The sequence below is a fragment of the Entelurus aequoreus genome, linkage group LG26, assembly GCF_033978785.1.
Source record: "Entelurus aequoreus isolate RoL-2023_Sb linkage group LG26, RoL_Eaeq_v1.1, whole genome shotgun sequence".
In the NCBI taxonomy this organism is placed as follows: Eukaryota; Metazoa; Chordata; class Actinopteri; order Syngnathiformes; family Syngnathidae; genus Entelurus; species Entelurus aequoreus.
The window spans coordinates 18,019,232-18,034,877 of record NC_084756.1 but is presented as its reverse complement, the minus strand read 5'-3'; the positions used below and the strand labels follow the sequence as shown (position 1 = coordinate 18,034,877).

The window sequence follows — 15,646 nt, the reverse complement described above, 5'->3', positions numbered from 1 at the left end:
TGATGGAAAACCTCAAGTTTAGTCGCGCGCCATTTGCGTTCCAGTTTTCTACATGATCATTTATGAGCTCTAATTTCTTATGTAAACCATGGGGTGCGCCTTTTAGGGGCCCTTTTTTGCTTTAGCGGTGCTATACTATCAATAATTTCGCGCAAGGCATCGTCAAAGTTGTTAGTGAGGTTATCAATAGAGCCCTAAATCACAAGTGTCTCAAAGGGCTGCACAAGCCACAACGACATCCGCGGTACAGAGCCCACATAAGGGCAAGGAAAACTCACCCCAGTGGGACGTCGATGTGAATGACTATGAGAAACCTTGGAGAGGACCGCATATGTGGGTAATCCCCCCCCCCCCCCCCCCCCAGGGGGTTTAAAAGAATTGAAAAAGTAAATAATGGAAGTATAAATGGAAACAAAATATAAAAATAAGAATACAAATAAAAAGTAACATTAAGAATAAAAATATAACTGTAAAAATAAGAATATTGCAAGAGAAACTAGGCAGTAGTGACCATGTTATGAAGAGAAAAAAATGACGAAAGTCAGTAATACTGTCAATTATATGAAAGATGTGATGTGTATATTGCACCTTTAAAAGGTATTGCACTGTTAATTGCACTGTTTTTTGTTGCAGTTTATTTCAGTATTATTATTGCTTATTATTATATGCAGCTTTTAATTTTTTGCGGCTCCAGACAGATTGTTTTTTTGTATTTTTGGTCCAGTATGGCTCTTTCAACCCCTGGACTATACTATAGGGAAGACATGGATTATCATTAAACACACCCAAAATGGCTTGGGTGGGTGGGGCTGAGGGGGATACCGTCAACAACAAAATGTCTTTGAGTTTGAGTTTGAGTTTATTTGGAAAATGCATGCATGTTGATACATCACACATGCATACATACAACATGATGCATCACACATTCATGCATACAACACGATACATCACACATGCATGCATACAACACGATACATCACACATGCATGCATACAACACGATACATCACACATGCATGCATACAACACGATACACCACACATGCATGCATACAACACGATACATCACACATGCATGCATACAACACGATACATCACACATGCATGCATACAACACGATACATCACACATGCATGCATACAACACGATACATCACACATGCATGCATACAACACGATACACCACACATGCATGCATACAACACGATACATCACACATGCATGCATACAACACGATACATCACACATGCATGCATACAACACGATACATCACACATGCATGCATACAACACGATACATCACACATGCATGCATACAACACGATACATCACACATGCATGCATACAACACGATACATCACACATGCATGCATACAACACGATACATCACACATGCATGCATACAGCACGATACATCACACATGCATGCATACAGCACGATACATCACACATGCATGCATACAACACGATACATCACACATGCATGCATACAACACGATACATCACACATGCATGCATACAACACGATACATCACACATGCATGCATACAACACGATACATCACACATGCATGCATACAACACGATACATCACACATGCATGCATACAACACGATACATCACACATGCATGCATACAACACGATACATCACACATGCATGCATACAGCACGATACATCACACATGCATGCATACAACACGATACATCACACATGCATGCATACAGCACGATACATCACACATGCATGCATACAACACGATACACCACACATGCATGCATACAACATGATACATCACACATGCATGCATACAACACGATACATCACACATGCATGCATACAACACGATACATCACACATGCATGCATACAACACGATACATCACACATGCATCCATACAACACGATACATCACACATGCATGCATACAACACGATACATCACACATGCATCCATACAACACGATACATCACACATGCATGCATACAACACGATACATCACACATGCATGCATACAACAAGATACATCACACATTCATGCATACAACACGATACATCACACATGCATGCATACAACACGATACATCACACATGCATGCATACAACACGATACATCACACATGCATGCATACAGCACGATACACCACACATGCATGCATACAACACGATACATCACACATGCATGCATACAACACGATACATCACACATGCATGCATACAACACGATACATCACACATGCATGCATACAACACGATACATCACACATGCATGCATACAACACGATACATCACACATGCATGCATACAACACGATACATCACACATGCATGCATACAACACGATGCATCACACATGCATGCATACAGCACGATACATCACACATGCATGCATACAACACGATACATCACACATGCATGCATACAGCACGATACATCACACATGCATGCATACAACACGATACACCACACATGCATGCATACAACACGATACATCACACATGCATGCATACAACACGATACATCACACATGCATGCATACAACACGATACATCACACATGCATGCATACAACACGATACATCACACATGCATCCATACAACACGATACATCACACATGCATGCATACAACACAATACATCACACATGCATCCATACAACACGATACATCACACATGCATGCATACAACACGATACATCACACATGCATGCATACAACAAGATACATCACACATTCATGCATACAACACGATACATCACACATGCATGCATACAACACGATACATCACACATGCATGCATACAACACGATACATCACACATGCATGCATACAGCACGATACACCACACATGCATGCATACAACACGATACATCACACATGCATGCATACAACACGATACACCACACATGCATGCATACAACACGATACATCACACATGCATGCATACAACATGATACATCACACATGCATGCATACAACATGATACATCACACATGCATGCATACAACACGATACATCACACATGCATGCATACAACACGATACATCACACATGCATGCATACAACATGATACATCCCACATGCATGCATACAGCACGATACATCACAAATGCATGCATACAGCACGATACATCACACATGCATGCATACAACACGATACACCACACATGCATGCATACAACACGATACATCACACATGCATGCATACAACACGATACATCACACATGCATGCATACAACACGATACATCACACATGCATGCATACAACACGATACATCACACATGCATGCATACAACACGATACACCACACATGCATGCATACAACACGATACATCACACATGCATGCATACAACACGATACATCACACATGCATGCATACAACACGATACATCACACATGCATGCATACAACAGGATACATCACACATGCATGCATACAACAGGATACATCACACATGCATGCATACAACATGATACATCACACATGCATGCATACAACATGATACATCACACATGCATGCATACAACATGATACATCACAATTTCCAGTTTCTCTATCCAACATGTTCGAAAAGGAGTAGGAAGAAGCAGAGCTTATTTAATCCTACCCCTTTTTCTTTACATAGCAGTTGCTAAAACTTTTGTTCACTTCCTGTTCTCAATTTATTCACAATATACTCCATAAGTAACAACAAAAATAAATGAATAACAATTGGTGAAGTAAGTTATATTTCATATGGTGAGATGAGTAAGATTATCTTGAAAATGAATGAATGGATGAAATAAATTCAGAATGTTTATCATGGTTCTTCTTAAGTACTTTGTAAACACTTTAAGTTTGAAGAGTTTCTTGAAGTGGATAATATTAGTACATTGTTTTGATTTCTTTGCCTAATCCATTCCATCATTTAATTCCACATTTGAAAATTAATGAAAAAAGTAATCGGGGATACACACATTCAATAGAGTTGAAATACCGTATTCTTATGAATAAAATGCTGCAATCATTTGCACAACAGGAAAAAGGATGCAATAGTCGTGACGTCACCGGAAGTGGGGGCGGGACGACAGCAGAGTGAGACTCTTGTCGGTGTGCAAACGATCTTCTCGGCACTGAAGCTCGCTTCCGTGTGTGAACTCCCCTGGCATCTACAAGAAAGCCGTCATGGCGTCAGGCCTGTCTGGTCTTGTACTCCTGGCCTTTGGTGCCATGTTGGCCGCCGAGGTGTTCGGTAAGTTTGTTAATTTAATCAACTACGGACCTCTCGTCGTTGTGTGTATATGTTGTTAGCTATTGTTTCGGCCGCCACGGCATGAACGTGTGCGGGCTGTGGGGACGCCTCAAAAACAGTCGAATGACGTCAGCTACATAATCGAAACTGTCCTACTTTTTGGACATTTACATACATTGTTTGGTCTTATATGAAATAATTTAACCATAAACGATTCAGGCAGTGTCTATGGGCGTTACCGAACATTTCGTTTGGTACATTATTTGTACACTTCAGTTTCAGTTTATTTCGAACATACAATGTAATGCATCACATATTTCCAGTTGTTTCATTACAGCACGTCCGAAAAGGAGTAGGAAGAAGCAGAGCTTATTTAATTCTACCTCCTTTTCATACCATAGCAATTTTATCCCATTTCCTTGTTCCCTGTAACAGAACAGTGAACAAATAAATAATATACCATAGTAAGCATACAAATATTAAATACATAAATAATCTTGTCTCAATTAAAAAAATACAATACAATTATTGTTCTGTGTATGTTGTGATCACTTGTAGTTTGAACCGTCTCTTAAACTGAATCATATTGGTGCTTTATTTGATTTCTTTGGTCAATCCGTTCCATAATTTAATTCCCCACACTAATACGCTAAAGATTTTAAATGTTGTACGTGCATACAAATGTTTTTAAATTAGATTTTCCTCTAAGGTTATATTAGTCAGAATTGTTGTACATTCTTGGGTAGCAGGTTATAGTTTGCTTTGTACATCATTTTAGCCGTTTGCAAAGCACCAAATCGTTGAATTTCAATAATTGTGATTTAATAAATTAAGGGTTTGTATGTTCTCTATATCCAACAATATGTATTATTCTAATTGATCTTTTTTGTAACACATTTAGTTAATGAAGTGCACATTTGTAGTTATTTCCCGATATTTCTACACAATAACTCTGATATGTAACACTAGCGAGCAGTAAAGAATATGAAGTGATTTTTGGTCTAGAACATGTTTAGCTTTATTCATTATTGACGTGTTTCTTGCTACTTTATGTTGTATATTTTTTACATGAGATTTCCAGTAAATTTTTATCATCTATTATTATTGTGTTCTTTTACCCTTTCAATATTTACTCTTGTCTATTTGTATTTGTGTTTGACTTTGTCTTCTACTGTCTCCCATTGAAGACAATCATGTTATTGGTTAGTAAAGTGTAATTAATGTAAGAAATGTTACAACAAAATACATATTTTTCAAATGAACTATTGTATAGCTAAATATTTTGTCTTGTGTTATGGTATTGGGTAAATTGGTTGGACGGAGGGTGTGTTATAAATGATAAAACCAGCAGGGTTAGCATATTAAAGTAGCCTTTCTTGGGCCTGCTATGTGTTTTAATATACTTTTTTTTTTCTTCTTTTCATTTATTCATTTATTTCAGGCAACAGTATGTAAGCATGATGGTCCAGTTTTGCCTGAAAGGGAGCGGGAAGAAAAAAATGTATTTAATCCCACCACCAGTTCTCCATTCAGTGATTAATACATTGTTACTTTGTTTAAGGATTATGATACAAATGTTGTATCATGGTGGCATTACCACAGGTAACAATAATTATTACACTGTAACAATATTTTGTATCAACAATGCAGGAAGAATGAACATACCAACAATGGTAATAGACAACATAGCAACAATGCTAATATGCAACATACCAACAATGGTAATAGACACCATAGCAACAATGGTAATAGACAACATAGCAACAATGGTAATAGACAAAATGCCAACAATGGTAATAGACAAAATCCCAACAATGGTAATAGACAAAATACCAACAATGGTAATAGACAGCATAGCAACAATGTTAATAGACAAAATGCTAACAATGGTAATAGACAAAATGCCAAAAATGGTAATACACAAAATGCCAACAATGGTAGAAGACAAAATGCCAACAATGGTTATAGACAAAATGCCAACAATGGTAATAGACAAAATGTCAACAATGGTAATACACAAAATGCTAACAATAGTAAAGACAAAATACCAACAATGGTAAAGACAAAATACCAACAATGGTAAAGACAAAATACCAACAATGGTAATAGACAAAATACCAACAATGGTAATAGACAGCATAGCAACAATGTTAATAGACAAAATGCCAACAATGGTAATAGACAAAATACCAACAGTGGTAATAGACAACATACCAACAATGGTAATAGACAACATACCAACAGTGGTAATAGACAACATACCAACAATGGTAATAGACAACATACCAATAATGGTAATAGACAACATACCAACAATGGTAATAGACAACATACCAAAAATGGTAATAGACAACATACCAACAATGGTAATAGACAACATACCAACAATGGTAATAGACAACATACCAACAATGGTAATGGACAACATACTAACAATGGTAATAGACAACTTAGCAATAATGGTAGTAGACAAAATACCAACAACGGTAATAGACAACATACCAATAATGGTAAAAGACAACATACCAACAATGGTAATAGACAACATACCAACAATGGTAATAGACAACATACCAACAATGGTAATAGACAACATACCAACAATGGTAATAGAAAACATACCAACAATGGTAATAGACAACATACCAACAATGGTAATGGACAACATACTAACAATGGTAATAGACAACTTAGCAATAATGGTAGTAGACAAAATACCAACAATGGTAATAGACAACATACCAATAATGGTAAAAGACAACATACCAACAATGGTAAAAGACAACATAGCAACAATGGTAATAGACAAAATGCCAACAATGGTAACAGACAACATAGCAATAATGGTAATAGACAACATAGCAATAATGGTAATAGACAAAATACCAACAATGGTAATAGACAAAATACCAACAATGGTAATAGACAGCATAGCAACAATATTAATAGACAAAATGCCAACAATGGTATTAGACAAAATGCCAACAATGGTAATAGACAAAATGCCAACAATGGTAATAGACAAAATGCCAACAATGGTAATAGACAACATACCAACAATGGTAATAGACAACATACCAACATATTTTTTTGTCGAACATGGGAAATGTGAATGATAGGCAAAATTCCAAAAGAAGTGCACTTCCCCTTTAACAAGCTGTCCAACGTCAAACACATGACAAGGCTGACCTGTGAGTGGCAACAAAGTAGACTGACATAATATTTTAGGTCAACGGTTAGTTTATCCACTATTTAAAATATGACAACAAACACAGTATGTTTCTCTTACGTGAAACGCTGTATAATAAGACTAAATACAACAAAATTAGTTGTAAACAATTTGCCATCAGAACAAAAGTGGACAGAAGGGTTACTGGTGGTATTGCAGCCTACACCATGTATTGTGCTCCTAAATTAAACTAAAATAACAAAAAGGCACAGGCAACTAATGGCTTTGAAGCTTATACTAAAGTGACTAGTGGATATTTTCTCTGTGTGTTCAGTGCTCCAGTGCAAGCCAGATGTTTGTTAGCGTTGGGGTGCCCACTTTCTCAGCGTTGCTACGCAACCTTATGTATAATTTTATGTGTAGGGCATCTGAGTCTGAAAATGACATAATCTCTGTGATAACGAACCCTGGCCGCAGTTCTGTTAGGTACTCATCTGGACTGTGGAACCATTGGCACACATGTTTGTATGTCAGAAACTGGCATTTGGGCTTTATGTTTTATTGTTTTTATGTTTTATTGTTTTGTTTTTAATGTTTAATTGTTTTGTTTTTAATGCTTTGTATTCTGTTTTTATATGTTTAATGGATCTTAAGGTCTGCAATAAAGATAGATGATTGATGATGATAAAGTGTAATAAGTAACATTGGACCTCAGAAGTCATGCTGCTACTTTTTGTGATCTGTTACAGCGGATGATAACGTCTGTCTAGCCTACACCGATTTGTCAGGCATGCATCACCCCTACGAGCGATGTTTCATAGGATTCTGCTGTGGCATGTGCACCAGCAGACAGTGCTGCACCAACAGTTTTCTTCGTTTATCCGAGGACAGTCAAGAAGAGTGGTAATGCAGTTTTTCCTTCTTTTCACTACCAAAAAACTGGTGTTATGACGTTAATACAGAAAAAAAACAACCTTTAGCTCTTTCCTTTTGCATTTGTCGTTGCGCTTCTCAGAGCCTTCATGTAATGTAAAAGGAAGTATGGTTTTCCTGTGCACGACCACTAGCATGGAGCTAGTGTGCAGTGTTGCTGCAAACTATTTGAAGTCCACTATTTCTTCACTTAACTACGAGCAGGTTAATGAATTCGGATTCAACTTTTCCAAACCTGAAATTCATTTTATATTCATTTTCTGTTAGCAGCAAATTGTCGTGATTGTTTTTTTTACTTTGTCTCTTCTCCAGCGAGGGCAATCTATCGATGAAGTCTGAATCACTGGTGGGCAGCGTGATCGGCGTTGGTATCTTTGTGTTTGTGGTGCTCATCAGCTGCTGCCTCTGTCCCTGCTGCTGCCTCTACAAGATGTGCCGCAAGCCCAGACGTAAGTCCATCGATGTCGTTAGAGCTGCAAAATTATCGACGTTAAGGTTTTAATTAGTGCGACGATGCAACCGCAGGAGGCTGAGTTTTTTTTTTCTCTGCCGTCACCGGCATTTGAGTGACAGACATGTTTGACAGTCAAAATTGCTGAGCTTGGCGTTTCTTCGTCTCTCACTTCAAACATTGCTTTCAGCTCTCGAGCGCCTGTATTTAACAGTAGAATTAGCAATGCAGTCATCCACAGTCTTTGTCCCAGTCGGCGAAGAGACATACCGCCAGTCAAGTATGGACAGAGAGACTTGCGACTCACCAGTGAGTAGTTCAGCAAAGTAACATAAATTAGGAGGAAGAATAAATATTACAAAGTCAAATGTTCCTTTGTGGTAATAAATTGAATGGGCAAAATGAGCAAAGTACCACTGACAAACGAGCAAGCGAGCGAGCGAGAATACCTCGATGGCAACTATAAATGTCATGGTATGAACATTTCTTATCACAGTTATTGTGACCAAAACTATCACGGTTATCATTTTATCGCAGTAATTTTAAATGTGCTCAAAATGTTCTAAAACTACTTATACTGAAATCCTATAACCGAGTTTTATTATTTTAAAAACAACACAAACTCATTTAAAATGTATATATCTACCTCAAGTAGAAAGTTGAATGTGCATATGAAAGCAACACAAGCATTATAAACAAAATGGCAGAAACAAAATAATACTAAAAATAAATGTGAACATTTCGCAAGATGGCACCCTTTGGACGTAAGACGTAACTGCACTTTTTGTCCATGTAGATCAATCAATCAATCAATCAATGTTTATTTATATAGCCCTAAATCACAAGTGTCTCAAAGGGCTGTACAAGCCACAACGACATCCTCGGTACAGAGCCCACATACGGGCAAGGAAAACTCACCCCAGTGGGACGTCAATGTGAATGACTATAGAAATAGTGTTCGTGTATGAGGTCTAGTCTTACACATAGGACTACACGATTATGGGCAACATAATAATTAGGATTATTTTTATCAATATTGAAATCACGATTATTAATCATGATTATTCATTATGTTAAGTAAAACAGTGTTGGGGTGTGAACGCGACGCCATCATGTAATTTGTAATGTCTAATAAAAATGCCCTAGATAAATGTTATTGATATATTTAATGACGCATATTTGTGTTTTTGTTCATTAATAGTATTACCGTGTCAGATTTTTTATTACATGATGCCTTTATCTCTATTTTTACATTTTCAAAGAGAGAGGTATTTTTTTAAATTATGTACATTTACATGTACTAATGTTACATTTACATGTACTAAAGTGTGTACATGTACATGCTGTATCATGTAGGTATTAATAATTCACCATAAAACATTAACAAAATGTTATGTCACATGGATGGTTATTAAAGTAATTACTTTGTGGAATAAAAAAAACACTAGTAATGTAAAAAACATGGTGTTTACTTTTGGATATCAATATAAAACACAAAGCAGTTTGGCTAATAAAGATAAAGTCAAATAAACAAGATTTGTTTTTTAACAACAACCATGTACCTCAATGCAACAGTTTGTCCAACAAAAATAAAGAGGAGTGATACATTGAATACACAATCTTTGTTCCTCACCGACAACTTAACCAATGTTCAATTGAAGAAATTACCAAACATTTTAGTATTGATGTTATTGGAACACTAACAAAGTTAGCAGTTAAATTAAAGTACGAGTGACCATCCCAGTCGACAAACTACAGACTTTATAAACAAGCTGTGGCAATGTTCCTGACACATCGCCTTCTGCAGGGTAACTCTCAGTCCCCGCTGACGGAAGGACGCTAGCTGCTCGTTCAAAATAAATCTGCAACATCAAATATTTTTCTCCTCCAACAGCATTGCACTCTTAATCGCACACTGAGACTCCACGGAAGTAGAAGCGATTGAAATAAAGTGAAACGAAGCGATCGGCTCCGTTAGCTCGGAGAAACATTTTCGAAGCAAAGTCCGCTTCAGTATTCAGGAAGTAAGCAGTGTTGCCTAAAATGCATTAATAAATGACGGTTTTTTAGTAATTAAAAATGTAAACGGTATTACTAACCGTCTGGAATTTTGCCGCGGTTTATCATTATACCGATAACAAAGTAGTTTACCATCCAATTACATTGCAATGGTAAACAGTTCTAAAGTCACAATAAATAGAAGTTTATATCTTTTTAAATGGTTACTTGCATTATTATTATACTTTATTATTACATTACATTATAAACACTGTATAGTTTTTATCGGTTATTTCTTCAGTTCTTCAGTTTAGGAGCATGATGTAAACAAAAGCTCTGAGTTTTTCTGCATGAAGCTTAATATTTTTTTAAGTAAATGATTGCATATTGTTCTAATGTGGGCACCTTGAGCCCAGAATATGTTGACTGATTGGGCTGTGAATCTTTGAGCATCGCACGATTCACTTTGATTCAGATTAAATTTTCGATTCAAAACAATTCTTGATTAAAAATCCTTACTTTTTAATAACATTGGGTGCCAGTTCCATGATTAACTACATTCCTCCATAAAATAAATAAACAGCTCTGATACATTTTCTATATTAGCTTAAATAAAATTGGTTATGTTTTTATATATATAATAAAGTCAAATACAAATAAGGCAACAGGAGAAGTATCACTTACTTCTCTTTTCTAAAGTGAATCTGTACAGCAGATATGGGCATCTACATCAACCTGAGTGGCTGAGCAGGACGGATTTAAAAAAAAAAAAAAAGATGTTTAATCCATTAAAAATCGTTGGTAATAAAAATTGCGATTCATTCGAAAAACCTAATTTTTTGACACCCCTATTCACTCTTTATTTTTGCAGTTTTATGCTTTTATATGTATAAAATCTAAAAATCGCAAATCCAATCGCAATTTTGGAGAGAAAAATCGCAGTTAGGTTTTTTCTCAGGGTTGTGCAGCCCTATTTTGGGGCCACATAGCTAGAAAGCTAAGAACAATAGGGCCGGACTTTTCCCTTCACTATTAGTTTTATTTGAAAACCACCATTCTCTGTAATGGATTTGTTTTTGATATCTTTTTTTCATCAGAGGTACACATTTAAGAAAAATACAAATGTCCTCTGTCTTGGACACTGGCCTTTAGTAGGTTAAATTGTCATTCTGATTCTGATGTGTCTCTGTTTTGGTCTTTTTGCATTTTGCACTGGCGTGACACTCATTCTATTTGGTACACTTTGCCTTCAGTCAGGCTTTCTTTCGTTTTGCTAGAAACATTCCTTGGAAAGTGTCTGCTCCATATTGTTCCGTGATGCTGCCTAGTTAAATTCCAGAGAGGCCACAAGCTCGAGTTAAAACTTGCGGCGGATGAATCAGTCACGAAGAGTAGAGAGTTTCTGTTTGACCAGTCAAAATGAAATAGGGTTATTTCTGTATCTTTACTGTTGGAGTGTGTATATGTGTGTGTGTGCGTGAGTGTGTATATATATATGTGTGTGTATATACAGTATATATGTATATATATAGTGTGTGTGTGTATATGTGTGTTTATGTATGTATGTGTGTGTGTGTGTGTGTATGTATGTTTGTATATATATATATATATATATCAATCAGTGACGTGCAGTCAGGGGAGGCAGGTGAGGCGGGACCTCACGTGCCATCATGGAAAGAAAAAAAATGTAAAAATTTTTTTTTTTTTATTAAATTGTTATATGTATCCAGTGATTATATTATAAAGTTATTTTCCATTTAACTTCACCAGTTTTAGATTATGTTTTTCAAAATCGCTGAATTTTCACATTTGCCGTTCAAATACTGAGAAGACTTGCGGTGAGTCACCAGCCAGTTGAGCCTCGCCATGGATTGCGTAATGACTCGGCTAACTGCTGGCCTGCTGTGCAGTGAGACCGTATTGCTATATGAATTATATTATATATTTCCACAGTTTAGTTAGCTGAGGTATATAATGTACAGTGTATTTTGTCCACAACTGTATGTGTGTAACGTATTTCTTGTGCCGAGCAATCATAAAACGGCTGCGAAGACGCACTGTGTGAGGCTCGCAGTAATCCCGCCTCCTGGTGGTAGAGGGCGGTAGTGATCCCAGAGATCATTCTTGTGACTACTCGGCTGCAGAAGAAGTGACAACAAGCAGCAACAGTTAGCAGCGATCGTTTATTTTTTCCTCTCGCCTGAACTTTTAACATGGAGGATTACATATCTAAAATAAAACAGTTTTCTAAACTGGACTTTCAATCGAAGCAGGAGGTAATAATTAGAGGAAGATCTCCATCGAGACAGAGAGACTTTTAAAACTGAAGAAAGATAAGGAAGACTTCTATAAACAAGTTATCAATGCCTTTGTTCAAAAGGAGCGGCGCATGGACTTCATTTATAAGTAAAGGTAAGACCATAATATCGTTTTTTTTTATTAAATGTGCTTTTTGGTGTGCTACAGTTTGTATGTGTAAAGTTAAAGTACCAATGATTGTCACACACACTAGGTGTGGTGAAATTTGTTTTCTGCATTTAACCTATCACTTTGCTCACCCCCTTGGAGGTGAGGGAGCAGTGGGCAGCAGCGGCGCCGCCCCCGGGAATCATTTTTGGTGATTTAACCCCCAATTGCAACCCTTGATGCTGAGTGCCAAGCAGGGAAGAATGTTGGTATGAGCTTTTAAACATAACCTGTTAACTGCTGCCAACCAAATGGTGAATAAGATACTCTTTAGGGTTCATATGTTCGTAAATCTGACTGTGATGAAGTCAGTGCCTCACCAGCCATGAACCTCACCGCACGTCACTTATATATTTATATATATACACACACACACATATACACACACATACATAAACACACATACTGTATACACACACACACACACACTATATATATATATATACACACACGTGTATATATATATACACACTCACGCACAAACACACACACACACATAGATAGATAGTACTTTATTGATTCCTTCAGGAGAGTTCCCTCAGGAAAATTACACACTCCAACAATAAAGATACAGAAATAACTCCAACAATAAAGATACAGAAATAACCCTATTTCACTTCATATATTTCTACCGTATTTTTCGGACTATAAGTCGCTCCGGAGTATACGTCGCACAGGCCAAAAATGCACAATAAAGAAGAAAAAAAACATACTGTACGTATATACGTCGCACTGGAGTATAAGTCGCATTTTTTGGGGAAATTTATTTGATAAAATCCAACACCAAGAATAGACATTTGAAAGGCAATTTAAAATAAATAAAGAATAGTGAACAACAGGCTGAATAAGTGCACGCCATATGAGGCATAAATAACCAACTGAGAACGTGCCTGGTATGTTAACGCAACACATTATGGCAAGAGTCATTCAAATAACTATAACATATAGAACATGCTATACGTTTACCAAACAATCTGTCACTTCCGATCGCTAAATCCCATGAAATCTTTTTCCTCTGTGTCGCCTCTGGTATGCGCCCCACTAGCGTCCTTTCTTTCTGCTGTTCGATTGCTGTTCTCTGCAGAATATTTCACTACGTCCAGCTTGTAATCTGCAGTATATGATTTCCTTTTCGGTGCCATTTTAGTTCAGTCCTTCTCAGTTTTTATAAGTTACCGCGATTGTTGATGTGATCTATTTTAATAGCTCCGGCAGTAGCGTATAGTATATAACAGTTAGCATATCATGGCCCACAATGCACTTCTGCCAGGACTCGCCCCCGCCGAATTCTTATTGGTTGGCGTGTGAGTGACAATTGCTGACGTGTGTGTGACGATTGCGGACATTTTCTTCGTCGCTCACACGAATGAGATAAATAATATTATTTCATATTTTACAATAATGTGTTAATAATTTCACACATAAGTCGCTCCGGAGTATACATCGCACCCCCGGCCAAACTATGAAAAAAACGTCGACTTATAGTCCGAAAAATACGGTGTATATATATATATATATATATATATATATATATATATATATATATATATATATATATATATATATATATATATATATATATATACGCACACACACACACATATATGTATGTGTGTTTGTGTATATATGTATATATATTTATATATGTGTGTGTGTATATCTGCGAACATTGTATTGTTTTTCATTCAATGTTTTTCTTATCTAAAAGTTTTTCTTTTTAAAAAGGCATGTTATACGTTAAAATTGTGTTTTTTTGAGGGGGGAGTGGGTAGCACGGAAACAATCTATTTCAGTTTTGAGTTAAATTAATTCTATCAATTTATGGATGAGGTTGTCTTTGTGGCTTGTGCAGCCCTTTGAGACACTTGTGATTAAGGGCTATATAAATAAACTTTGATTCATTAAATTTATTATATTGTTTTTTCCTAAATTGTAGCATCAACCTCTTTTAATGGTGGTATGATATTATATGATATAGTTATAATTAACAGAAGAAAGAATTTAGGTTAAAAATGTATCTGATATTGAACAAATAAAATTCAAAATCTGAAGTGTATTTGTTTATTAAAAGTTACAAAATCCTAAAAAAAGGTGCATTTTTGTAGTAACATAAATAGCAGGAAAATAAATGACTAAAATAAAATTGAAATAAAAACAAAATAGTGTCTGTATTACCAAAATTAAGGATCAATAAAAGTATTGGTTATTACACATTAACAAAACTTTCTCAACCTCAATAGGGTGTGCCTGTTTTTTGTAAGTAGTGCAAATGTTGCCTTGTATGAAATTGTCATCTGAAAAACCATACAGCCATTTGTATGGTGATAAGCTTGAGAGAAGTTAGCTTTTTTAGGAGCAAGCTGTATAAGGTAGATGGATATATGCACTTCTTTTGCAATGGGCTC

General features: G+C 36.3%; 1 protein-coding gene across 2 annotated transcripts in view; it reads left to right on the top strand.

The window, feature by feature from the left end:
• The first annotated feature begins 4,030 nt into the window (after positions 1-4,030).
• Positions 4,031-15,646, top strand: part of LOC133643238 (protein shisa-4-like) — an 18,605-nt gene continuing 6,989 nt past the window's right edge. Inside the window, exons 1-3 of one of the 2 annotated variants that reach the window (XM_062037684.1) lie at positions 4,031-4,224; positions 8,143-8,296; positions 8,639-8,775. In XM_062037684.1, the coding sequence (XP_061893668.1) occupies positions 4,158-4,224; positions 8,143-8,296; positions 8,639-8,775 (358 nt within the window). In that variant the 5' untranslated portion in view covers positions 4,031-4,157. The remainder of the gene's footprint in view (positions 4,225-8,142; positions 8,297-8,638; positions 8,776-15,646) is intronic. The other variant, XM_062037683.1, reaches the window with a different exon arrangement.